Source organism: Triturus cristatus, chromosome 8 (assembly GCF_964204655.1).
Source record: "Triturus cristatus chromosome 8, aTriCri1.1, whole genome shotgun sequence".
NCBI lineage: Eukaryota > Metazoa > Chordata > Amphibia > Caudata > Salamandridae > Triturus > Triturus cristatus.
In genome coordinates, this window is record NC_140591.1 from 1,426,180,181 (window position 1) to 1,426,206,774 (window position 26,594).

Here is a 26,594-nt window from a genome sequence, read left to right on the forward strand (position 1 = left end):
TGAAGTGCGAGGGAAATATACTCTTCTGGGCAGAGCCATAGCCCACTCAATTCATGTTTTATAGAACTGGCAAACCGGACCAAAAGCCAACTGATAAGACAGCACGACTCAGACCTCTCCCACTCTCATCCAACACAAAGACAGGCCTTCCTAATACCTCACCTGGAATAGACCTACTTTATACTCAACATCAGAATCACATTTTCTAATATTCAGCAACAGCCCACCCGGATGCCTCAGCCCTAAAGTAGGATAGATCATCTACGTTACACACAAAGACGTTGTACTTCACCAAAACTAAAAAAAGTGTGCTTGAACTTTCACCCCTCAATGAACCCCCTCTGCTGAAATGCAGGCTACCCTTCCCTCCCATAAACAGATGGATTAAAATTCCCGAGTGCATGCTCATCCTTTTAATAATAGTGCAGACTAATAAGGAAACAGAGGCCCCAGCCAGTGAAAGAGATACTTTATTTATTGTGGTCTTTTATTACGCAAAAGGGCTCCTTTTGGCTTCAAAAGATTTTTTCGCTTCTCCTCCTCTTTTGCCAACAGCTGTTGCTGCTTCTGTTCCCAGGTGTGAATTCCTCTGTCAACTTCCTCACTTAACATCACCACACGGCGCTGGAAAAGAAAAAGGAAAGGAGTGGTGACCTATATATTGGTCAAGTTCAGTGTAGAACGAACAAGTGCCCCCCACTTTACCAGCCCCTGTACAGCATCACAAGACACAGCATCAGTATCAAATACGCCCCTCCTCATTCCAGGTGCTGTATATCCTATATATATGGAAGGGGGCTCAGCTCGACATAGAATACATCCCTAGACTCACTTCATCAAATCCGGTACCGTCTATATATATATAAGAAAAGGGGGCCTGAGATATGCAGACTATAACCTGAACTCTCCTCACCGAGTCCAATATAACCATTACACAGAAATAGGATCTTGAGAAAATACACCTATAGTTTCAACAGCCCAAGCATCATTTATGTAGAGGAAACAGGAATAGGATTTACACAGAACTTGGGACGTTTCACCTATGTCTGTTCAACCCTCATATATGAAACAAACCTTATAGCTGTATATCGCTTGGGACTTACAAAACATGACCAGCGATTACAACAGAATATACCACTGGGACCTTTCCAGGCCGTGTACCACCTTTATATAAACAAGCAAAGCCAATAGGTTTGGGTCTATTTAATGTACTTATGCATGCAGCCATAGCACTTTATAGCAAGGCTTACAGGAGGGAGCCAGCAAGAGCAGACAGAGGAGGATATAGCTGTGAAGGAGACCCTCTTGCAGTTTTATGCAAGCACTGAAGTGGAGGTGGAACGACACATCCACACAGCCAATAGCATTATGTTAGAGATGAATATTCCATTGTGCTCAGCCAAAACGCGATTCACAATGTTTCAAGCCAAAGACTGAAAGGAAGTCGTTGAAGAAAGCCGTTGGAGGAAAGGGGTGCAACCAAAGTCCACTTTTTGTATATAATTATCAATAGGTCGGTTTGATAGCTGTGCTGTTGAAAGTCATGCCTAATAAGAGGATCTAGAATCTGCATACCGCAGAAACATTTCTTAACACCCTATGAATTACTTATAAAGGAAACATTACATTTGCCAATTGGTGAACACCTAGGCTCTTGCCCATTTTCAGGTGGTGAGATCAGAAATTGCTGTGCAAATCTGTAAACACTGTGCACTGCACATACATGAAGACTATCTCACATACAATGCGCCCTGCCCAGAGAGTCTCTTCAAGAATTGGTTGCGGAATAGCCAGGAGCTTGTAGGGCTGAAGTGGGTACTGTTAAATGGAGAACAGAAGAACTTGAAACAGCATAAAGATAACATTCTAATCCGAAACCCTGGCTACCTCATATACTGAGTGGAATAGATTCCTATAGGCAAAAGAGTAATGACAAAACACATTCCTAAAGGAAGCAGTGAGAGTGTAATGAGTGTGAGAGGGATGTGTGTGTGTGGAGAGAACCATTGGTGCTTTTGGTTGGTTGATCGTACCTTCCCATGTAAAATGGATTTATGACACGCAAAATCGAGATTGGTGTATTGTTGCAAGTTATGTGCAGCAGTGGGGAGCTTAACTATAGGGTTTCAGTGTAGAGATGATATGGCTGCTCATTGGCTCTGGATCTTTATATGCGCCAATAAACGGAAGAAGAACAACCCTGAAAGTTGACATCTAGTATAGGTAGAAGTTCATGGCTGATTCATGTCCAGGTTTTTGGGAGCCTTAGCAGCCAGGCAAGCAGAGTGACGAAGACCAGAAGATGCATCTTTTCAATAAGATGAAGCTCCAAAAGGATTTAATGCAGAAAGTAAGAGAGACTTGGCCCACCTTTTAGTGATGAAAAATAGCATAGAACTTCAAGGAGCACAAGTCTTGCAATGCACATAATCTTTTGCTAAGGAGGAAAGTAGTTTTGCGAGAAAGCAGAGTAAGTTGCAGGAGGCCATAAGTTGGAAAATGACAAAGGCAAATGAGATCGCACCAAGGAGGAGGCTTCCAATCACAAAGGAAAACGTGGAGAGGAACGCAGCTAAGACACTTGATGGTTGTTTCATGTAAGCTGCAATCATGGCCAGCTCATGGTCGTGCAGGGTACGTTGAGCGATCGGCTATAGTAGCAGAAAATTTACCATACACTTTTATTCTGGGTCGTAGTTTGAGTGTTTCTGGTTGTTGACAGGCCCTGTTCTTCAGATTCTGGAAGGCTCAGGCGATCAAAGGCTAGTTATTAAAAGATCAGCCTCTGTAACTGGATGTAATTGAGAGCCCTCGCGGAAGCCCGATTGTTTTTACCTGTTTTGCTGCTATGTAGTTTTAAAAACGTTTTTAGGTCGAGGACTACCGGTCTGCCGAAAGGCAGACCCGGAAGTCGGAGATTTAATGACTTGGAGAAGAGGGGCTTGAACCAGCCCCTCTTCTCCCCTGTTCTCCATTGGCTGGCCTCGTAAATGCTGGCCAGCCACTGGAGAAGAGGTCAGTCACTCTGATTAGGCCCCGTCCTTTTCGGATCGGGGGGGCGTGTTTTTTGCGAGAAGTCTCAAGGAGGAGACAACAACAAAACACGCCCCCGAATCCGAAAAGGACGCTGCGTTTCTCCGAGGCATTTCTGCTCTGCCTCGGAGAAAGGCAGTGGTGTTATCTTATAACAATTACGGCCACCCCTATAATCCCCAGCTCTCTAAATTCCTGAAGCCCTTTATTTTACTGAAAACAACCTTTCTGAACCCTTCTCCTCCGCTGACTCCTGTGGCATTAGCTCCATCTCTTTTAGTTGGGTACACCCCGGTGATTGTGGGAAACCATAGAGTTAACTTGCACCGTCCGAATATAACTCGCCCAGGATGATGGGTTAATGAAATACAGCTCACCTACACAGCCTATTAGCTGCGTGTTCATTAGAAAACCCTTTATGTGGTTATCATGAACAAGTCATCTGTTCAGATTCCAGTATAATTCCCGCTAAACCCCTCCCTGCACGTGTGGGTGGGTGTCGTCCACGCCTATCCCTGGATGTATGATGTTTTTTGCTGCTTGGGGCGGGGCTCCCTGCAAAGCGAAAGTAAAACAATAGGAACCTCAGAGAAACCGAACCCTTGAGCTAGCGAGTGCTTTCGAAACTCTGCTGAAACATGGAAAAGCAAAATTAGTGGGAGGGAGCCCGAAATGTACCGCGTCGTGAAATCCCAGTGCCACGCCGACCTGTCACGGCTAGCAGTTTCCGGTCCCGCGGCCAGATAACTGCGACATTTCACGATCCCGCATGCGACCTGTGCTCCCTGCCGCTCAAAATGAGGGTCTGTTTTCAGCGGCTTTTCTTGCCAAGCAAGGGGTGTTTAGTTTTTAAAGACCACCTGGTTGTGTGGGTGGGTAGGGGAACGTTTTCTGTGTATGTAAGGACATTTGGCGGTTTCATGATTGCTTAGATTCGCGGATGCTGCTCATGATCGCGAATCGACATGAAATGTATAGAGTCAAGTCAGTAAGGTGGCCACGAAAAATAGAATATTAAAATGACCACCAGTCTCCTCGACATGAAAACAGTAGTGCTGTCAACTGCTTCTGTAATTTGCGTGGCACCTAAGCGATTAGTTAGTTACATGATGAAACTTGAGTGCAAAAAAAAAACAGCCTATACATCCCACGATGTATTTCAATAAAGTGCTTTAAACAATATCAAGTCCAGAAGGGTTCACGCAAGATAGAAAAAGTGGGTAACAGAAGTGGGGTTCCTTCTGTTTACATTGATTAAAGTGCCTGCACTACCTCACCCCTCCCCCGCTCCCCCCCCCACCTTATCGCCGGGGTATAGCCCAGCCTCCCCTTAGCCACAAACAGCTTCCCTCCTTTTCCTTTCACAATGGCACCGATCGGGAGCTGCCCCCTTTCAATCTGCTCTGGGTTTCTGCCCCCACCCCCTTCTCTCTGGCTTCCTGGACAGATGTACACAGGAGAGAGAGAGAGGGGGAGAGACTTCTTTCTCCTTCCTCCTGCCCTGCGAGAGAGGCCCCCAGGTCCCAACTGGCTTTCAAAAGCCAGACTGCAAGGAATTTACCCAGGCAGCTTCCCAAAGCCGGAGAAACATGTCCCAGCCCCTTTCCCCCTCCCCCTCTCTACACCACCAACCCTAACAAGCATTTACAATGCAATGGTCTCGGCATTGGTAAAGTTAGAGCTATTGGCATTGCTCATGACATTTTTGTTTAGGTTTTTGTTTTTAAAACATTTAAAGAAACGGCATTGTCGTGAGCAATGCCAATAGCTCTAACTTTAACAATGCCGAGACCGTTGCATTGTAAATGCTTGTTATTGTTTTGCTGACTGGGGGAGCTGTGTTCAAAGCTCAGGAGTAGTGGGCATCCCTTTTTCTTTTCTTGCATTCGCACTTTGCAACCGTCTGGTCAGCCCTCTAGTGGCTGGAACCCGATGTACGGTTGACGTCTATGAAGGCACCAGATGAGGCTTCCGCGCAGCGGGCGTGCTGTAGGCGTGCCAAAGGCAAGTCCGTCTGCACCCGTCCGCGCCCGAACGGGCCCAGGGGCCAGAACCCCTGTTCCTTCTTTTCCAGACCACTATCACTACACTAGCTCGCAGCTTAAACAGTTAAATAGGGTACTAGGGCCAAAATGTGCCCACTCTATCTCGCTCAATGAGCTTCATGATGGCTGTTTTTCAATTTTCTCCAACCTCGGTTTCTCCACCCCTTCACGGAAATTATATAACTTATTCCTGCTAAACTGCAGATCTCTGCCTAAGCACACAGCAGAGATTTCGATTCTTTTAAAAGACTTAGACCCAGAAGTCCTGTTTGTTACAGAAACCTGGCTCAATTCCTGTTCAGAGCCGGATATTGTTCTAGCACTTCCCCGGGATATTTAATTCAGAGGGTGGATAGAACGACAGGGAAGGGCGGTGGTATCGCTGTCATTTATAAAGATTATCTGATCTGCTGCCTGTTTGGCAGCCCGCTATCAGACTGCGAGAATGTTAATTTTTCAAAAGAATTTACCCCTACCCTATCCTTCGAAGGTATTTTAATCTATCACCCCCTGGGTCGATTGGACAATTTAGTAAATCCGTATTATAAACAGTTGTCAATCTAGCTAGCATTACTGCTAATTTTACTCCCTTAGGAGACTTTAATTTGCACTTTGACGATCCCTCTGCTTTGATCGCAACAGAATTAGCTCGAGATCTCACGGCCTATCAGCTGTCACAGAAGGTCCTGCATGTGACCCATGTCAAAGGGCATCTCCTCGACCATATTTTTTTTTGGGCGATTTAAAGGGGAAGGAACCCATTCCATTTTTTGACCCCCTGCCTCTGATCTCCATTAACCACCACACCTCTAATTCAGCCTATTCGAACCCTAACTCGCCCCTGGTCTAAACTTCCCCTAAACAGGTGGATTCAAGAACTTAAAAAGACCAAGCCCAACCCTGATTCCAATCCAGTCCCAGCTAACGAAAGATTCTGGGACTGAATTGAGGGATCACTTAATTTGGTGCTTCCCAAAAAATTGATCCATAAGAAAGATGGACCCAACAAGTCTGCCTGGTTCTCTCCCAAACTACGTAATTCAAAACAGCAATGCAAAAAGATGGAAAGGGTTTGGAGGAAATATTTTTCCCCCAATAAGAAATTGGAGTATAGGGCGGTAATTAGAACGTACAAGGCTGAAATAAAAAGAGCCCAGGCCTCCTATTATGAGGAACAGATCTCGTTAACCGCCAATTCTCCAAGAGAAACCTTTCACATTGCAAAAAATGTGCTCTGTCGATCTGGGCAACTATCGCCCCATTTCGCTCCTTCCTGGAATTAGTAAGATTGCGGAAAAATATGTTAACCTCTCGCTCTCCTCGTTCCTTGAATCTCATGATCTTCTCCACCCCTCCCAAACGGGCTTTCGCTCACGCCAAGGCACCGAAACTGCCTTGCTAGCAGTGGTTGAAGAATCCAGAAAGATTCTTGACTCAGGAGGCTCATCAGCCATAATTCTCCTTAACTTGAGCGCAGCCTTCGATACGGTGAACCATCGAATTCTGGTCCACCGTCTTAGGAGTGTAGGGGGGACCGGCTAAGCCTTATTATGGCTGCAATCTTTTTTAGAAGAAAGATTCTTCCAGGTATTCAAAGGCAAAGCCACTTCAAAACCTATCCCTCTAAAGTGTGGTGTCCTTCAGGGATCATTGTTGAGCCCCACTCTTTTTAATGTCTATATGGCTCAGTTGGCGGATATTGTATCCCCCTTCGGGATCCATATAGTAACATACGCTGATGACACCCAACTGGTCGTAGCCTTAAACCACGCTGACCATTCGTCCAATGACCTCCACTCCTGTCTCGAGGAAGTTGCCAAGTGGATGAGTCTGTCACATCTAAAATTAAACGGCGAAAAGACCGAGCTCATGGTTTTTGGCAACCCTCTAAGTTTCAAAGCAAGCACAATGTGGACAGCCTGTATGGGCCCGGTGCCGGCCCCTAAAACCGAGTTAAAAAGTCTGGGTGTTTGGCTAGATCAGGACCTCAGCCTTAAAGCTCATGCCAGGAAAGCTGTAGCTTCCTGCTTTGGCCTGCTCAGAATGCTCCGCAAAGTGCTCCCCTTCCTTCCCTTTCAAGCCAAAAAACCTGCTGATTCAGACACTCATTCTATCTAGAATAGATTTTGGCAACACCCTATATTTAGGTGCCCCGATCTCAGTAGTTGCGAAACTGCAGATTATACAAAACTGTGCGGCAAGGCTGCTTATGGGAATTTCAAATTGTTGCTCTGCAAGGCCTGCGCTGCATTCTCCATTGGCTCCCAGTGCAGGAGAGAATCAACTTTAACCTCTTCAGTGCCCATGACGAGATAGTCTCGTCATGGAGCACGGTCGCGCTGTGCCCATGACGAGACTATCTCGTCATGAACCCCACCTACTAATAAAACGCCCGGCACAGGAGGGGGAAAGGGCGTGGCACAGAAGGGGTTAAGGCCCTTTGTGTCACTCATAAGTCTCTGGGAGGGAGCTGTCCACCGATCAAAAAGGACATGATTTGCCCTTATAGGGCGTATAGACAGCTCTGCTCAGATGATCTCCATCTGGTGGTGGTCCCTAGGATTAAGAAGGCCAGAAGTGGTGGCGGCTTTTTTTCGTATAATGCCACCAGACTCTGGAACTCCCTACCTTTGCATCTGCGTAGGGAATCAAATCATCTTGCGGTCTGGAAACAGTTAAAAACCTGGCTATTTCCCTAAGTACTCGTCTGGTCCAATAACAGTTCCAGCGCTGGGATGCTCCCTGGTAGCCATGCGCTATATAAATGTAATTTCATTCATTCACTATGAGGTTCACTTACGGAGGGTAGCAGGATCATATTCTGGCTATTTTGCTGTTTCTGAAGCACAGAAACACAAAGAAGAACCAGGAACTTGATTTTTGAAAGGAGGACCACAAAACAAATATGTAAGGCAGAGCCGAGAGAGCAAAATTAACTAACTGGCTAAGCCGCTTGTAAATTTATGGAAAACTGTAAAGATTAGAACATGGATTGGCATAGCCAATAGGTCTCACCTTTGGGACCTTATAATTATTTAGTTATGCAGCACAATATCCTTGGTGCAACATCAACAGTTGCATGGGTAAACACTTACAAGGTCCCAAAGGCGATACCTATTGGCTATGCCAATGCTGGTTATTAGTTGTAAGTTAAATATTTCCATTCACCGGATGAATACCTCAGCAAGCGGCTTTTCTTAAGTGTTAGACACAAGGTCTATAACACTTTTTCTCAAGTGCTTTACTAGGCGCTAGGCATGAAGGAAGAGGCACAAGCAGGGAGGGAGCCATGCAAAGCTAGAGTGAGAGAAAGCATGGCAGGCAGGGGAGGGAGGAACAGACAGGGAGGTGGGTCATGACAGTCACAGAAAGGACAGGAGGAGAGGTGTGAGATACGCCCTCAAGCGGGTGTGGGGATGGGAGTCAGAATGTGGGCTGAGGGGGGTGAGCCAGCAGAGAAGAGAAAGGGAAGGGCATGCTCGTGGGAGGCAGAGGGTGAACACTGTCAGGCACAGAAGCGATAGTTTATTTTTTCTAGTGGTCAAATCAGAAGCCTCTTTAGGGCATCAATAAAACAAAACATGATCACAATACTCTTGTACATGATTTATAAATGAAAGTAGGCACAGTAAACGTATATTTAATGCAGATATGATACACATTGCTAAGATTTTATCCCATCGATTACTGTAATAGAGGGCGCAATAAGGTTGTGACTGTGCTCCTTAAGATGAAGTGGCAGTGATGCACATTGCCAATGCTAATTTTTCCCTCATCTATTTTTAGGACTTGGTCCCTGTTTATGGAGTTCTGGAGCACTGGTTGTATGGCACAACACAAAATTAATAAATACATTGTTTAGTTATGGATCTTGATTTGGGGCGAGTTCTTTCATCGCACAGGCTTTTCCATGCACCATCATGTTTGCGTGTAAAGACACTGGGCGGGGCACGCTTATCATTTCGTCTTCACATGGAACTGCTCATATGAACTGGAGCCCCACCACAAATTTGGGTATTGTGGCTCCTGTGGAGCACAGGAAACACCCTGAACAAAGATCAACTACATTCACTGAATGCAAGTGGTCTTGATTAAATAATCTATTCACAGGAGACAGGCTGTGACCTACAATGTGTTGGGACAGCTGGGTGTACCCAAAGGGTGAGATCCCAGGTGCTTGTGGAGAACAACAACTTTCCCCAAGTACAAAGCAGTTCTAAAGGAGTAATGTTTCCAGGGAGTAACACTGTGGAACTGCTGCGTGCAGTGAGTTTGTGTGGGCCTCAAAGGGGAATAACTCCTCTGATGTTAGGTTTGGACTGAAAACCACGTGGTCCCCGAAATCCCCGAAGGGCAACCTATTCCAAAGGACATAGGCTGAATTCAAGTAACTTTTTCACATAGGAGATCCTCAAAGAATAATAAATACACGAATAAACCGGCTGAGATCCAAAACATTTTCATAAAGGTTGACCCTAAATAGTAACCTGTTTCTCTGTTACACAATGAGCGTTGTAACTGCATTAAGAACGGCAGACAGTGGCTAGGCAGTGAGTATTAGCGGTGCAATCAAAGAGGACAAACAGTAAAACAAGCCCGGGAGTGGTGCGTGCGTGCGCGAGCCCGGGAGTGGTGCATGTGCAGTCTGCTCTTTTTGGAAGCACTGCACTCGTGCTTGTGGCGCGCCCCTGCGCGCTCCCGCAAGCTGGATGCCACAAGCACGAGTGTGTGCTTCTAAAAAGAGCAGAGCGATGGCTAAAGGTCCTCCTATGCAACGCATGCGCGCTACGTAGGCGAGACCTAAAGAACAAGTTACTTACCTTCGGTAACGATATATCTGTAAGAAACATTAGTTAGTTAGATTCCTCACCTTAGAATATCCCCAGGCGTCAGGCTGGATCCGGAAAGATTTTTCGTCAGCAATACCCTTGCGCGTCGCTTGGCGTCGTCTGCGGCTCCGCGTCCGTCGACGTGATCGCCGGGATGACGTTAGAGTACTTAGACGCCGCCCTCGCGCGCTGACGTCAGTTCTTGTGCATAGCTTTCCACGCCTGGAACGCAGAGCCATGCAAGAGACCGACACTGGTGCCAAAAAATTCTAGGGCCCTGAAAGGGATGACCTCAACCCTAGATATCGGTTCGCAGAACGTGGAGGATGGGTGGGTCGTTGAGGAATCTAACTAACTAATGTTTCTTACAGATATATTGTTACCGAAGGTAAGTAACTTGTTCACATGAAAGAAACACGTTAGTTAGATTCCTCACCTTAGAATAGATACCCCAGCAATACCAACCCCGGTGGTGGGCCTGCGAACCAAGATCACACCAGAAAGTCCTGGAGAACAGAACGGCCAAAGAAGCCGTCTCTCCAGGCAATAGTGTTTGGCAAACGTGTGCAGCGAAGCCCATGTTGCTGCCTGACAAATGTCCTGCAAGGGGACTCCCCGGCCCAGGGCAGTGGTCGCCGCTGTAGCCCGAGTGGAATGGGCCCTCAGCCCTACAGGAGGTTCCTTTTTAGCTAAGGAGTAACAGGCCTTGATGCACAAAACGACCCACTGAGAGATGGTTCGCTTGTGCACCGCCCGTCCCTTCTTAGCGCCCACGTAGCCAACAAAGAGTTGGTCGTCCACCCGGAACTGTTTGGTGCGGTCCAGATAGAAGGACAGTGCTCGTTTTGGGTCCAGACGGTGGAGCCTTTCTTCCTCTTTCGAGGGATGAGGAGGCGGAAAGAAGGTGGGCAGCGTAACAGACTATCTGATGTGAAAGGCAGTCACCACCTTAGGGAGAAAGGTAGGACGAGTCCTGAGAACAACTTTGTCCGGATGGACAGAAAGGAAAGGAGGTTTAGAAGAGAGAGCCTGGAGCTCACTCACCCTCCTAGCAGAGGTGATGGCAACCAGGAAAGCAGTTTTAAGCGTCAACAGACGAAGGGGACAATTATGAAGTGGCTCAAAGGGAGCGCACATTAGAAACGTCAATACCAGATTCAAATCCCACTGAGGCATTACAAAAGGGACAGGAGGAAACATGTGAATAATGCCCTTAAAGAATCGAGAAACAGGGGATTTGAAGAGAGAAGGCTGATCAGGAAGCCGTAAGAAAGCAGAAATAGCTGAAAGATATCCTTTAAGGGTGCCCAGAGCAGAGCCCTGCTGGGCCATAGAAAGAAGAAAGAGGAGAACCTCAGAAAGAGGGGCGGAAAGGGGATCCAGAGCCTTTGCTGTGCACCATGCCACAAATCTGTTCCACCTACAGGCGTATACCGATTTTGTGGCAGAACGCCTGGCTGCCAGAATAACATTACAGACTTCAGGAGGCAAGTCAAATGGCATCAACTGCCGCCGCTCAATCTCCACGCATGGAGGTGGAAGCTGAACAGGTTCGGGTGGAGGACCGTCCCCTGCTGCTGCGACAGTAGGTCCTCGTGAAGAGGCAGTCGTATCGGGGGATCGATCGACAGACTGAGTAGCTCGGGATACCAGTATCTTCGTGCCCAATCCGGAGCCACCAGGATGACTTGGGCCCGGTCGCGCCTGATCTTCTTCAGCACTCTGGGCAGAAGTGGTATAGGCGGAAAGGCGTACAACAGACCGCAACTCCACTCGTGACGAAAAGCGTCTCCAAGCGAGTGCCGCCTTGGAAACTCCAACGCGCAGAACTGCTGACATTGCGCTTTCTCTTCGGTGGCGAATAGATCTAACCAAAGCTCTCCCCACTGCCGAAAGAGGCCGAGTTCAGACGTCATTCGTGATCCATCATGCACCGGTGGCTGAGTTCGTCTGCTCTGGCGTTCAGAGAGCCCACCAGATGTTCAACCACCAGGGTGATGCCCTGATGTTCCAGCCATGTCCAGAGGCCCTGTTTGTTGCAGTACCACATGGCGGTGGTGTTGTCCGTGAACACTACACTTCCCCGAACAGAGGGGAGGAATGCCTTCAGTGCAAGTCGGATTGCCCTCAGCTCCAGAAGGTTGATATGGAGCCGGGACTCTGCCGTAGACCAGAGGCCTCTGATCTCCGCCTCTCTCATGTGCCCCCCCCCCCATCCCAGGAGGGACGCATCCGTCACTACTAGGTGCTCCGGTTGCGGTAGGGAGCGGGATCTGCCACTGACCCAATCGCGGTCTATGAGCCACCACTGCAACTGCTTGCAGTGCCCTCCGAGATCAAGACATGGTCGGACAGGTTGCCCCGATGCTGGGCCCACTGAAACTTCAGGTCCCACTGCAGAGCCCGCATCCGCCATCTGGCGTGATGCACCAACAGGATGCAGGAGGCCATCAGACCCAGAAGCCGCAGCACCAACCAGACCGAAACCCGGGATAGAGGCCGGAAGATGGGAATCAGAGCCTGAATATCCCGGACCCGCTGTTCCGGAGGATAGGCCCGGAACTGCGCCGAGTCCAGAACCGCTCCGATGAAGAGGAGCTTCTGGGAGGGACTCAGATGCGACTTCGGCACATTGATGAATAACCCCAGCAAATGCAAGAGGTCGGCCGTAGTCTGGAGGTGGGAGACAACTGCCTGGGGCGAGCCCGCCTTCAACAACCAGTCGGCGAGATAGGGGGAAGACTGGAACCCCTAATCTGCGCTGCGACCACCGCCATCACTTTCGTGAACACCCGAGGGGCACTGGTGAGGCCGAAGGGGAGCACGGTAAACTGAAAATGCTCTTGGCCCACCGTGAACCGCAGGTAACGCCGGTGGGCCGGCAGGACGGGGATGTGGAAATAAGCTTCCTGCAAATCCAAAGCTACCATCTAGTCTCCAGGGTCTAGGGCAGCCAGAACCTGAGCTAAGGTGAGCATCTTGAACTTCTCCTTCCGGAGGAAGGCGTTAACGCTCCTGAGGTCCAAGATAGGGCGTAGGCGCCCTTTGCCCTTCTTGGGAACCAGAAAGTAGTGGGAATAACAACCACGACCTACTTCTGGACCAGGAACGCGCTCAATGGACCCCTTGGCCAAGAGGGCCGTAACTTCCTCCTGCAGAAGTTGCGAGTGATCCCCAGAAATCCGGTGGCATGGCTGGAGGGGTCGCCTCGAAGGGGAGGGAGTAGCCCCTTTGGACGATTTGCAGCACCCACCTGTCCGATGTGCTGGTACGCCCGTGGAGCAGGTGATGGCGAACTCTGCCTCCCACTGGTGTGGAATGGGCCTGAAAGCTCGGACTAGGAGGGCTTTGAGGGGGATGCTGCTGGGGTAGATGTGGACGGACCGGCTCGTTGTCCCCCTGCTCCACCTCAGCGGAATCCACGTCCACGACCGCGTTGAAGTTGGTTCTGCGGCCTGTGGTTAGACGGACGTGAGGGGGCGCCCCTTCTCTGTCCACAAAAAGGACGAAAAGCGTAAGTTTGCGGGTGCGGGCCAAGAGGCCCAAGGACTTGGCCGTAGCCCTGGAGTCCTTAAAGCGCTCCAGCGCACTATCCGCTTTGTCGCCAAAAAGGCGACTGCCATCGAAGGGCATGTCCATGAGGGTGCCCTGGACATCCCCGGAGAAACTCGTGGACCTCAGCCAGGCATGGCGACGAGTCGCCATCGTGGTCGCCATTGCCCTGCCTAGAAAGTCCGTTGTGTCCAGTTCACATCGGATAGCATGCCGTGCCGCATCCTGCCCCTCGGCAAGAGCCTGGGCGAGCCGTGTCCGGGCCTCCTCCGGACACTGGGGCAGCACGTCCTCCACCGTATCCCACAGGGAGTGGGAGTAACGGTCCAAAAGGCACGCGGTGTTGATAGACTGCAACCCCAAACTAAGGGAGGAGAACAGTTTCTTCCCAACCTGTTCCAACCTTTTGGATTCCCGATCTGGGGGAGCGGACGGGAAGGAGGTCTGGGAGGTAGAAGCCTGGATAACCAGGCTCTCGGGCGTGGGGTGCATGGACAGAAAACTGGGGTCGCCTGGTGCAGGGCGGTGGCACTGGGCCACGTTCCTGTCCACAGGAGGAACTGTGGAGGGCTTGGACCAGGTGCCCTTCAGAACGTCACTCAGTGCTTCATTGAACTGCAGCAGAGGCTCCGAGGAGCTTGCTGATGGTTGAAGCACTTCAGTGAGGAGATTAGTCCTCACGGCCACCGCAGGCAACTCTAGCCCAAGGGCTTCGGCCGCCTTGCGCAGCACGACAGAAAATGTAGCACCTTCCTCCGAAGCCACGGTCGGAGGAGAGATGAAGCCAGTGTCAGGGGAGGTGTCAAGACCACTGGCATCCCCCAGTTCGTCTGCCCAGTCCTGAGATAACTGCCTCAGACCCCTCCCAGTCGTCACCGTCATCCGATTCCTGGTATACAGGTGGAAGGATCGGAGCCGGGCGGAAGATGAATCTGTCATCCATCGGCGTCGGATGCGGCGCCGCTCCGACGCCGGGCCGGGACTAAATTGGGGAACGGCGTCGTCCGAAGGCGGTGCCAGGGGCGGCACCAGAGGAGTCGGCACCGGCGGAGGGGTCGTGAGGTCGACCGGCGCCGACTGGAATCCAGGCCTGGATCCCCCGGGGACCTGCGTCGTCGGGACCGGAGTAGACGACGGCGCCGGAGCCACTGGCTCGCTAGGCCTCCCAGTCGAGCCTGCAGGGCCTGAAGGTGCGCCGGCAGACGTCGACGGTGGAGCCAGGTTCCTCATGGCCGCAAAGAAGTCCCTGACCTCCGCCGGAGTCGCGTCAGACCCAGGGACCTGAGGGTATGGAGTCGGACGGGACTCCTGCGGCTCCGACGGAGCCACGCGGGTGGTGCCACCCGAACCCTCAGCCGAGTCGTGCGACTGGTGAGGGGAGTCCGAAGAGCGATGTCGCCTCTTCGACTTCTTGCTATGCTTCGACTTACCAGATCGCGAAGACTTTGACCCCGACGAGCGGTGATGGCTGCGGCGCCGCTCAAGGTCCCTGTCGAGGAGGAGGTCGAGGGACCGGAGCCGACTGCCGGAACTCGAGCAGCTTGCGGGACCGCTCCCGCCTAGCCTTCGACGTCAAGGCCCAGCAGTCGAGGGACGACTCAGCATCGTAGTCGGCCCAAAGGCAATAGAGGCACCGGCGGTGGTGATCTGTGACCGACATCAGCCAGTTACAAGTGTCACTAGCTTTGAAGCCAGGCATCCCTATCGGCACCAGAGTCGAGGTCGACGAAGAATGGAACCAAAAGAGTTCAAAAACGTTTAGTCAAAAAATGACTAAAAGGGTATGCTCTTCCCGGATCGGCGCTTACTGGCGCGGAAAAAAGAAGAACTGACGTCAGCGCGCGAGGGCGGCGTCTAAGTACTCCGACGACGTCATCCCGGCGATCACGACGCCGACGACAGACGCGGAGCCGCAGACGACGCCTAGCGACGCGCAAGGGTATTGCTGACGAAAAATCTTTCCGAATCCAGCCTGACGCCTGGGGATATTCTAAGGTGAGGAATCTAACTAACGTGTTTCTTTCAGATAAGGGAGACAGCCCATAGAAGGGAAAGCGAGCAAACCTTGGCAGTGTGCCGACCAGTAGGCACAATAACAGCACTTTCAGTTGCTGCCTGTCAAATAGAGACTGACTGAAGGAGTGCAGAGGATCTGAGATAACAAGAGTGACAACTATTATTCGCAAGCAGCGGGTAAGAGTGTGGTTGAATCAACCCATTTTCTGCCGATTCTGCAACTCTGTGATATGGGCCTTAAGCAGATAAAAATTTTGAGAAATTGCTTTCCATACAGTAACCAGCAGGCACAGTGGGAGGAGTTGGCCTAACGGCTAGGGCGGTCGACCTCGAATCTGGGGAACTGGGTTTGAGTCTCAGCAACGACGCTGAACATCCTGTGATTCTGGGCAAATCACTTAATCTCCCCGTGCCTAACAAAAAAATGCGTCCTCGTGTAACGCAACTGGTGCTATGTAAAGCGCTCTGATACCTGATACCTTGTGGAGAGGTGTGGCTCACTGGTTAGAGTAGGCAGACCTGGAAGCAGAGGGCAGCCTGGGACCAGGGTTCAATTCCCGGCTCGGCTGGGTCTTGAGTCCATAAATTGTCCATGGACTTGATAATTCTCGCTCCAGTGCAAACTCGATTAATGGGTTCACACTCTGCAACTCTGGGCAATAGCTTGCTTAATCTCCACAATGGCCCCTCGCAGCGGGATGCCTGGCTTTCACCTTGTGGATACCCGGGTTATCTCACAGGGGAATACCAGGACGGGGTCCCTAAGCAAGCGCTTAGAGACCGGTTGGTGATTTGCGCTATATAAATATCTGCACATTTACATACCTTCTGTCTAACTTCGTGCTATATAAAACTCTGTAACAAAAATAAAGAATGGATATCACACTGTTGCTTGGGCACATGCAGGATGGTTGTGTTGTTCTTGTACACAAAGAATACCTCTACAAGGAACAGTGAAGGCAGAGGAAAAGACTGAGCTTCAGTTTGGTAAACGGGAGCCGAATAAGAGGGAAGTTCAATGTGCTGCTCACAAGAACTCCAAAACTTAGGTTATTAACGAACATCTGAAGACGGGGCCAAAGCAAAGAAATACCACTCAGTAGTTTGGAAGCTTGGGCCTCCTTTCTTTCTCTGTTCTCATGCAACCTGAACAGCAAGTAACCGGTCTTACCGATTGTGCACAATTTATTAAATACATTATGCTTCTTTCTATTCTTCACACTAAACCTGCAAAAAGTTAAAGGTTAAGGGAACCAGAAACTAGTCTGGAAAACAGCCAGCAAATGCTCTAAATTAGAATCAAGCTAGCCTGGCTGATGAAGGGTGATGCCCTGTAACCGGTCCCAGGATGCTTGTTTCCAGTCCAGGGAGGACCTGGCTTGACAATTCGGGCTGAACTGTTCCGATAAGGAACAGAGTCAAGACTGATTTGCAAATGGATGGATCCAAACTGGGGTGGTGTGGTGAGCAAAATGATGATGGATTAAACCCAGATCCTTGCGACTGGGGGTGAATGTTTGCATTGTCTATCATTCCATCCATTAATTGTTTCTTTTGCCTAAATTAGTTTCAATCACAAAACTGACCAACTTCATTCTAGATAGGGCTTTGTGATCTCCCAGAAAACTCTACAATGCCGGCCGATCCGACAATGACTTTTACTGAAATCGCCAAGATGGAACCTCTAACACTGAACACATATGCTGTTCTTCCTTCTAAAACGTAACTATTGGAATAGGATTTCAAAGTATATCCCAAATATTTTGTCACCAAAAACTAATTTATCACTCAATATGCAAAAGCAACAGAACTCAAAGCAAAGTCCTAGTGTAGGATTTATGTCATGCGCTCTTGAACCTGATATGGCCTCCACGAGTTAATGTCATGAACAAGACTTACTTCTGACCAGAAAACGACCAATCGCATCGAAGAAGAATCGCAGAAGCCTCCCTGACACACAAACAGAACTCTTTCCTATTTATTCACCCTGGATCCCTCACAGCTCCAATATGATGACATCTACACATTTACCCTCAACATGTACCCCGCGAACCCTGTCTCTCCCTACCCCCTTGTTGCTCTCTCCAACTCCTATATACGATACATTAGTCCATGCCCATCTTAGACTGTTGCAGCATATACAGTCTAATCATGGTGGAATTTCTTAAGTATTGTTTTCTACCAGTTTCCCTCATCTCCTCTATGATTTGGTATTCCATTTGCAAAACTGACTTATTCGGTTTAAAAAAACCCCAATTAATTAAAAGATTAAGAGACAAGCTGAACGTAGTCACATTAAAGCTCAGTATTGCTAGAGAAGTTAATTCACTAAGTATTAGGTAAGAAGGGCACTTCAAAAAATCTACACTTTCGGAGATCTTGAATATTCCCATTTTCCTGCATTAAATCAAATAAGTCTTATTGTAACATGCAGGTAGCTGCAAAACAAAATGGAGTATTGTTAACACTAATAGTTTAGGTATTTAAACATACTGTAGAAGATACAAATATTTTTTGTATACGTGTCCTTTAACTGTTGTACCCCGGTAAATAAAGAAGTCTCTGCATGTCATACAATACTTACACTGTTCTGTATGTACGTATATTAGAGGCTACCCTTAGATTAACATAGCAATGTTGGGAATAGACCATCCAACAAAAAAGGTACACTTCTCCAGATAAATGTCTCATTTGATACTTTGCTGGAACAATGTTGACATCTACCAATGTAAGGTGTAAGAGAGTAGGATCTGCACTTATGTTGCCCCCACTTTTTAGGTCTCGCTTGAGAGAGCGCATGCTGTCTCTTCGAGACATTTTGTAAGTGGCTTTTAAAAGTGCCACCAGAGGATTTTGCTAGCCTACAGCTTGCGTTCACGAGCTCGTGCACGTGCACAGCTGCTATCTGTGTTTTTATTGCTGTAATCAGGCTCCTCTGCTCGCACTTCCCCTCCCTTCTCCCCCTCCCTCTCCGTCAGTTTCATTTGAGTCGTCTATCTCTGTGAATGCTCCTCTGCTCGCACTCCCCCCTCCCTTCTCCCCCTCCCTCTTCCTCAGTTTCATTTGAGTCTTCTATCTCTGTGAATGCTCCTCTGCTCGCACTCCCCCTCCCTCTTCCTCAGTTTCATTTGAGTCTTCTATCTCTGTGAATGCTCCTTTGCTCGCACTTCCCCCTAGTCTTAGCATTTACATCCGTGTGCCGCTGGTGCACAGTTGGTATAACAAATGATAAGGCCTTGGGATGGCTCCAGGGCGCTCCCTGCTTGAGCGCTGAAGTTACTGACTCTGCCCTCAGCCCTACCATCTACTGGCTTCTCTCACGCACTGTGCTGTCACAGTTGTGCTGTTTAAAAATACAGGCACAATCGCTAAGATAAAACGTGTGTTTTTCTTGATAACCTGTTCTCGCTCTATTTCTTTGTATCCCTGTCTATGCTTCCGTATCTATCTACACCTCTTTCTGTCTTACTATGTCTTAGTTTTTGTTTCTATACACTACTTTCTTTAACGCCTAGGTCAGTACCTTTTTTCTCTCCATGTCTTTTTATTTATGTGCAAGAGGTAATGCAATATTTTTTAAACATAAAAACAATGTGTTTATCAAGAGGATTAGGCATTCCCAAACGTCTGCGCACTTCTTTAATTAATTTCTAGACCTGCTTTAAATTATTAATGTTGAACGCGCTCCTCCTCAGGAAGTTTTCACATCAACATTGGTTCCTCGGCTGCACAGTGGGTACAACAGATAAGGCCGTGGGATGGCTCCAGGACCCGCTCTGCTCACATTAACACTGCCAATGACGTGCGTTCAGTAGAAAGGCCCTACTCCCCACCTCCACAATGCTCCATTATGCCTGCTTTAATGTTCGGATATAGGTTTAAAGAGTGGGTCTAAAAAGGAAGCAGTTATGGGAGAGAATTTCGTGACACTTTTTACAAACAAAACTGTTAAAGCGCAAATGGAATGTTAATTTTCGTACAACATTTGTTTCTGTGTAAGACAATTGCCAGCCTGTGGTTTAAACAGCCCCCAGGTGTGCAAGTTGATCAAAGCCACGTTTACATCCCTTTCTATGACAACGATCTTTAGAAGGAAGCGGCTTCTCTCTTTACTGTGCCGCTCCAGACTCCCATTCAAACACATTTACAAACTATCGGAACGCTTCACGCCACGCCAGACTCCCATTCAAACACATTTACAAACTATCGGAACGCTTCACACCCCGCCAGACTTGTTGTCGGCTTCAGTTGGTCGACTTTTATAAGCAAGGTGTTAATGCATTTCAAACACATGTGCGGGGGCGTGCTATACAAGCTGCCCACACACATCTTGATAATTTTTTTTTTGCAATGTAGAGGTACCCTAAATACAAAAAAACTGAACTTCACTGGTAACCTACGTGGACATACCTAGGAAGGTGCTGTTTACTAATATCCACAGTAACTAAAAAGTTACCATAACTTGTGCTATAGAGTGGTGCTGTACAGTCGTGGTTTAGATTGGTGCTGTAAGGGGGGAACTGATGAGTGGTGCTGCAGAGTGGTGCTGTACAGTGGTGCTGTACAGTCGTGGTTTAGACTGGTGCTGTAAAGGGGTACTGTAGAGTGGTGCAGCAGAGTGGTGGTTTAGATTGGTGCTGTAAAGGGGTACTGTAGAGTGGTGTTGCAGAGTGGTGCTGTACAGTAGTGCTGCAGAGTGGTATTTTAGATTGGTGCTGTAAAGGGGTACTGCAGAGTGGTGCTGCAGAGTGGTGGTTTAGATTGGTGCTGCAGAGTGGTGGTTTATATTGATGCTGTAAAGGGGTACTGTAGAGTGGTGCTATAGAGTGGTTCTGTACAGTGGTGCTGCAGAGTGGTGCTGTACAGTGGTGCTGCAGAGTGGTGGTTTAGATTGGTGCTGCAGAGTGGTGGTGTATATTGATGCTGTAAAGGGGTACTGTAGAGTGGTGCTATAGAGTGGTTCTGTACAGTGGTGCTGCAAAGTGGTGCTGTACAGTGGTGCTGCAGAGTGGTGGTTTAGATTGGTGCTGTAAAGGGGTACTGTAGAGTGGTGCTGTACAGTGGTGCTGCAGAGTGGTGGTTTAGATTGGTGCTTTAAAGGGGCACTGTACAGTGGTGCTGTACAGTGGTGCTGCAGAGTGGTGGTTTAGATTGGTGCTGTAAAGGGGTACTGCAGAGTGGTGCTGCAGAGTGGTGCTGTACAGTGGTGCTGTACAGTGGTGCTTTAGAGTGGTGCTTTACAGTAGTACTGCAGAGTGGTGGTTTAGATTGGTGCTGTAAAGGGGTACTGCAGAGGGGTGCGGCAGAGTGGTGCTGTACAGTGGTGCTGCAGAGTGGTGCTGTACAGTGGTGGTTTGGATTGGTGCTGTAAAGGGGTGCTGTACAGTGGTGCTGCAGAGTGGTGGTTTAGATTGGCGCTGTAAAGGGGTACTGATGAGTGGTGCTGCAGAGTGGTGCTGCAGAGTGGTGGTTTAGATTGGTGCTGTAAAGGGGTACTGCAGAGTGGTACTGTACAGTAGTGCTGCAGAGTGGTGCTGTACAGTGGTGCTGCAGAGTGGTGGTTTAGATTGGTGCTGTAAAGGGGTACTGCAGAGTGGTACTGTACAGTAGTGCTGCAGAGTGGTGCTGCAGAGTGGTGGTTTAGATTGGTGCTGTAAAGGGGTACTGCAGAGTGGTGCTGTACAGTGGTGCTGCAGAGTGGTGGTTTAGATTGGTGCTGTAAAGGGGTACTGATGAGTGGTGCTGCAGAGTGGTGGTTTAAATTGGTGCTGTAAAGGGGTACTGATGAGTGGTGCTGCAGAGTGGTGCTGTACAGTGGTGCAGTACAGTGGTGCTGCAGAGTGGTGCTGTACAGTGGTGCAGTACAGTGGTGCTGCAGAGTGGTGCTGTACAGTGGTGATGTACAGTGGTGGTTTAGATTGGTGCTGTAAAGGGGTACTGTACAGTGGTACTGCAGAGTGGTGGTTTAGATTGGTGCTGTAAAGGGGTACTGATGAGTGGTGCTGCAGAGCGGTGGTTTAGATTGGTGCTGTAAAGGGGTGCTGTACAGTGGTGCTGTACAGTGGTGCTGTACAGTGGTGCTGTACAGTGGTGCTGCAGAGTTGTGCTTTAGATTAGAACTGTAAAGGGGTGCTGCAGAGTGGTGCTGCAGAGTGGTGGGTTGGATTGGTGCTGTAAAGGGGTGCTGCAGAGTGGTGGTTTAGATTGGTGCTGTAAAGGGGTACTGCAGAGAGGTGCTGTACAGTAGTGCTGTAGAGTGGTGGTTTAGATTGGTGCTGTAAAGGGGTACTGCAGAGGGTGCTGCAGAGTGGTGCTGTACAGTGGTGCTGCAGAGTGGTGGAATAGATTGGTGCTGTAAAAGGGGACTGCAGAGGGGTGCTGTAAATGGGTACTGTAGGGTGGTGCTATAGTGGTGCTGTACAATGGTGCTGCAGAGTGGTGGTGCTATAGTGGTGCTACAGAGGGGTGCTGCAGAGTGGGGTTTAGATTGGTGCTGTAAAGGGGTACTGTACAGTGGTGCTGCAGAGTGGTGGTTTAGATTGGTGCTGCAGAGGGGTGGTTTAGATTGGTGCTGGAAAGGGGTACTGTAGAGTGGTGCTGCAGAGTGGTGCTGTACAGTGGTGCTGCAGAGTGATGGTTTAGATTGGTGCTGTAAAGGGGTACTGTAGAGTTGTGCTATAGTGGTGCTGCAGAGTGGTGCTGTACAGTGGTGCTGCAGAGTGGTGGTTTAGATTGGTGCTGTAAAGGGGTACTGTACAGTGGTGCTGCAGAGTGGTGGTTTAGAGTGGTGCTGCAGAGTGGTGCTATAGTGGTGCTGCAGAGTGGTGCTGTAAAGGGGTGCTGCAGAGGGGTGCTGCAGAGTGGTGCTTTAGAGTGGTGCTGCAGAGTGGTGGTTTAGATTGGTGCTGTAAAGGGGTACTGCAGAGTGGTGCTGCAGAGTAGTGGTTTAGATTGGTGCTGTAAAGGGGTACTGATGAGTGGTGCTTCAGAGTGGTGCTGCAGAGTGGTGCTGTACAGTGGTGCTGCAGAGTGGTGGTTTAGATTGGTGCTGTAAAGGGGTACTGTACAGTGGTGCTGTACAGTGGTACTGCATAGTGGTGCTGCAAAGTGGTGGTTTAGATTAGTGCTGTAAAGGGGTACTGCAGAGTGGTGCTGCAGAGTGGTGGTTTAGATTGGTGCTGTAAAGGGGTACTGCAGAGGGGTGCTGTACAGTGGTGCTGTAAAGTGGTACTGCAGAGTGGTGCTGTACAGTGGTGATGTACAGTGGTTGCTGCAGAGTGGTGGTTTAGATTGGTGCTGCAGAGTGGTGCTGTACAGTGGTGCTGTACAGTAGTGCTGCAGAGTGGTGGTATAGATTGGTGCTGTAAAAGGGGACTGCAGAGGGGTCCTGCTATTGGTGCTGTAAATGGGTACTGTAGAGTGGTTCTATAGTGGTGCTGCAGAGTGGTGCTGCTATAGTGGTGCTACAGAGGGGTGCTGCAGAGGGGTGCTGCAGAGTGGGGGTTTAGATTGGTGCTGTAAAGGGGTACTGTACAGTGGTGCTGCAGAGTGGTGGTTTAGATTGGTGCTGTAAAGTGGTGCTGCAGAGGGGTGGTTTAGATTGGTGCTGGAAAGGGGTACTGTAGAGTGGTGCTGCAGAGTGATGATTTAGATTGGTGCTGTAAAGGGGTACTGTAGAGTTCTGCCATAGTGGTGCTGCAGAGTGGTGCTGTTCAGTGGTAGTTTAGAGTGGTGCTGCAGAGTGGTGCTATAGTGGTGCTGCAGAGTGGTGCTGTAAAGGGGTACTGCAGAGGGGTGCTGCACAGTGGTGCTGAAGAGTGGTGCTGCAGAGTGGTGGTTTAGATTGGTGCTGTAAAGGGGTACTGTACAGTGGTGGTTTAGATTGGTGCTGTAAAGTGGTGCTGCAGAGGGGTGCTGCATGGTGGTGGTTTAGATTGGTGCTGCAGAGTGGTGTTGTACAGTGGTGCTGCAGAGTGATGGTTTTGATTGGTGCTGTAAAGGGGTACTGTAGAGTTGTGCTATAGTGGTGCTGCAGAGTGGTGGTTTAGATTGGTGCTGTAAAGGGGTACTGTACAGTGGTGCTGCAGAGTGATGGTTTAGATTGGTGCTGCAGAGTGGTGCTGCAGAGGGGTGCTGCAGAGGGGTGGTTTAGATTGGTGCTGGAAAGGGGTACTGTAGAGTGGTGCTGGAAAGGGGTACTGTAGAGTGGTGCTGTAAAGGGGTACTGTAGAGTGGTTCTGCAGAGTGGTGCTGCAGCGTGGTGGTTTAGATTGGTGCTGTAAAGGGGTACTGCAGAGGGGTGGTTAAGATTGGTGCTGGAAAGGGGTACTGCAGAGTGGTGCTGCAGGGTGGTGGTTTAGATTGGTGCTGTAAAGGGGTACTGTAGAGTGGTACTGGAAAGGGGTACTGTAGAGTGGTGCTGCAGAGTGATGGTTTAGATTGGTGCTGTAAAGGGGTACTGTAGAGTGGTGCTGTAAAGGGGTACTGCAGAGTGGTGCTGCAGAATGGTGTTGTAAAGGGGTACTGCAGAGTGGTGCTGCAAAGCGGTGCTGTACAGTGGTGCTGCAGAGTGGTGGTTTAGATTGGTGCTGTAAATGGGTACTGTAGACTGGTGCTGCAGAGTGGTGCTGTACAGTGGTGCTGCAGAGTGGTGCTTTAGAATGATGCTGTAAAGGGGTGCTGCAGAGTGGTGCTTTAGAATGATGCTGTAAAGGGGTATTGTAGAGAAGTGCTGTAGAGTGGTGCTGTAGAGCTCGTCAACATAGCTTAAAAACATTGCAAAAGCCAATCGTTGTGGCCAAAAACTTACAAAGGTCCCAAAGGCGAGACCTATTGGCTATGGCAATGCTTCTATATATGTGGGATTAGGCATCCAGATTTCACACAAGGAAAATCAATGCACCTTGTCCCTTCCATCCTCCTCAGAGCATCAACCGTTCACAAAGAAGCGGTTATCAGTAGGAAACGCAAAATTTGGAGACATGAAACAAAATAACTGGGACAGCTGTTCAATCCATGAGCTGGGGGAGGGCAGCTGGAGTTGGGCGAGGGAGGTCAGGGATGCGTCGCTTGTCTGCTGCCCAGCAACTAACATGGAACAGACGCGAACAGTAGTTTAGGGGAAGTCCTTTTTCTGTTTCATTCCAGCTGTTCTGGCATTACTTTGAAGAACAAGCGGCGGCCATCTTGGAACTTCTTGAACCTTTTGTGACATTGTATACGTGCAGTCTAGCACACTCATTGCCTCTGCGATACTCTGTTTCCAGCCATAGGGTTTTAAATGTAAAAAATACAACTCCGGCTCATTCTGATAGCTGTGCTCTTTATTCACTGCAGTTTGAATGAAGCACTAGATAACTAGAATGCGTTGTAAAATTAAACCAATGACTGGTATTCGTATGACATGGCTAAGGTAGGCAGGGGCACGTTTTCCGGTCCTGTTATTTTAACAACCCAATACATCTTGGGAGATGTTGATCTTGTTGCCGGGATTCTGCTCATGCACAGAACTATGCATAGGAAACCAGGACCTCAGTGAATTGTGGTGTACCAGAAACTCACCTCAGTACCCAGAACCCCTATCCGACTAGCATCAGTGTCTCATTCATTCTCCGTACTACAGCGAAGCTACCAATGATTAGACAACCCAGAACAAGCGACTTAGGGTACTCTCAGGAATGGTGGGAATCAAGAACACTCTTTCGTTTCTATTCTCATATCAGTCCACAACGTGAGTACACTGTAAAGTTTAAAATGTTTATTTTTAACTACGTGCTCTAAGATGCAGTATTTTGGCTAACATAAGTAGGCAAATGATTAGAAATAAAACAATCAGCATTGTTACAATTCCATAAAACACAAAGGGAGAAATCATGTTATAATGATAGTGGAAGCAGGTCTTATAGCACCTTGTGTACCACCTTTCCCTGGCTAGGAGCTAGGTTTTATAATAATAGAAGTTCTCTAGGTTTAAACGAGGAAACCCATACCTCCAAGATCAGCGGAGGTGAATCACATCACAGGATCAGCAACGCTCTCTGTAGCTGGAAAGGTTTGTTCCAAGTGCCAGTATCATGCATGCAATGCAATAATAAAGGCACCCGAGTTTCAGATATTTGCAGCTGTGTGCGTGTTGTGTCTAGAGCGTGGCCTGATCAACCTGAATCAACAGCATACATTGTTATTTGACTTTGAAGACTTCTGCACACAATGTACAGACTGAGGTCGCGGTGTAAGTCTAGGGATGTGAAAAACAGACCGTTCTCATGTGAAGTAAAGCAAGCAGTTTAACTTACAATAACAGATACCTGTAGTGTCGTGTGCAAAAAGCAGCAAAAAGTGGCAAAATGGCATTTAACTTCTAATACGCTTATGCTAACATAGCAATGTATGCAAGCAGAACCCTGCCTTCACTACAATCTCAATTGATCCAATTGAACTAATGTAGAATATTACTCAACACAATATGGTGTCGCCAATGACATTTAATAATCTGTTAAAATTCGACATGGGACTATATTAGTTTCTTGACTTTTCTATGTCCTAAATGTGCATTTTTTTTAAAGGAATTCATAGATTGTGCTTTTCTCCTGCGAAATGTGAGGGTTAAATTAAGAGCACATACACTACCTGTTCTTGCAATTGATCATATGCTCAATTGACAACTTGATATGTTTGAGACGAATGCCTCCTCAGAAATGTGTTTTCCAGCTTCCCTAATTTTACACTGTGATTCAAGGCAAAATGTTGGAGGTAGAAAGTTTCAACAACGAGCTTTTATACAAGTTTGTGTCTTGTAAAGTGCTCAATGCTACCTTCACATGATGTTGTCATGTTCTCGCCAATGTGTTTTCTATCTGTGACTGTTGGGAAGGCTCAACCAACTTTACCAGCCCGAACTACCTATTTTCATGGACAACGCCATTCACATTACATCCTTGCTTGATACTGCCAAAGCCGCCCTGATATAATCAAAATGTCTTCTTCTCCCATGCTCAAAGTAGCCTGGGAGCGGACTGGACCATGTTGTGTAAAGCCAAGATTAAATAGTACAAAACTCTTTTGGAAAGTGATCTACTTAAGATAGAAGCTAAAGTTAAGCCATTGGATCACTTCATGG

General features: G+C 48.6%; 1 protein-coding gene across 3 annotated transcripts in view; it reads right to left on the reverse strand.

Annotated features, from left to right (window-relative positions):
• Positions 1 to 452: 452 nt before the first annotated feature.
• The window catches only part of LOC146805871 (large ribosomal subunit protein mL52-like), a 99,976-nt gene continuing 73,834 nt past the window's right edge, over positions 453 to 26,594 (reverse strand). For all 3 annotated transcript variants that reach the window (XR_014967930.1, XM_085623210.1, XM_085623211.1), the window contains one exon: positions 453 to 624. Coding sequence is in view for 2 of the 3 variants with exons in the window: in XM_085623210.1 (XP_085479336.1) it covers positions 475 to 624 (150 nt within the window). In the remaining variant the exon portion in view is untranslated. The remainder of the gene's footprint in view (positions 625 to 26,594) is intronic.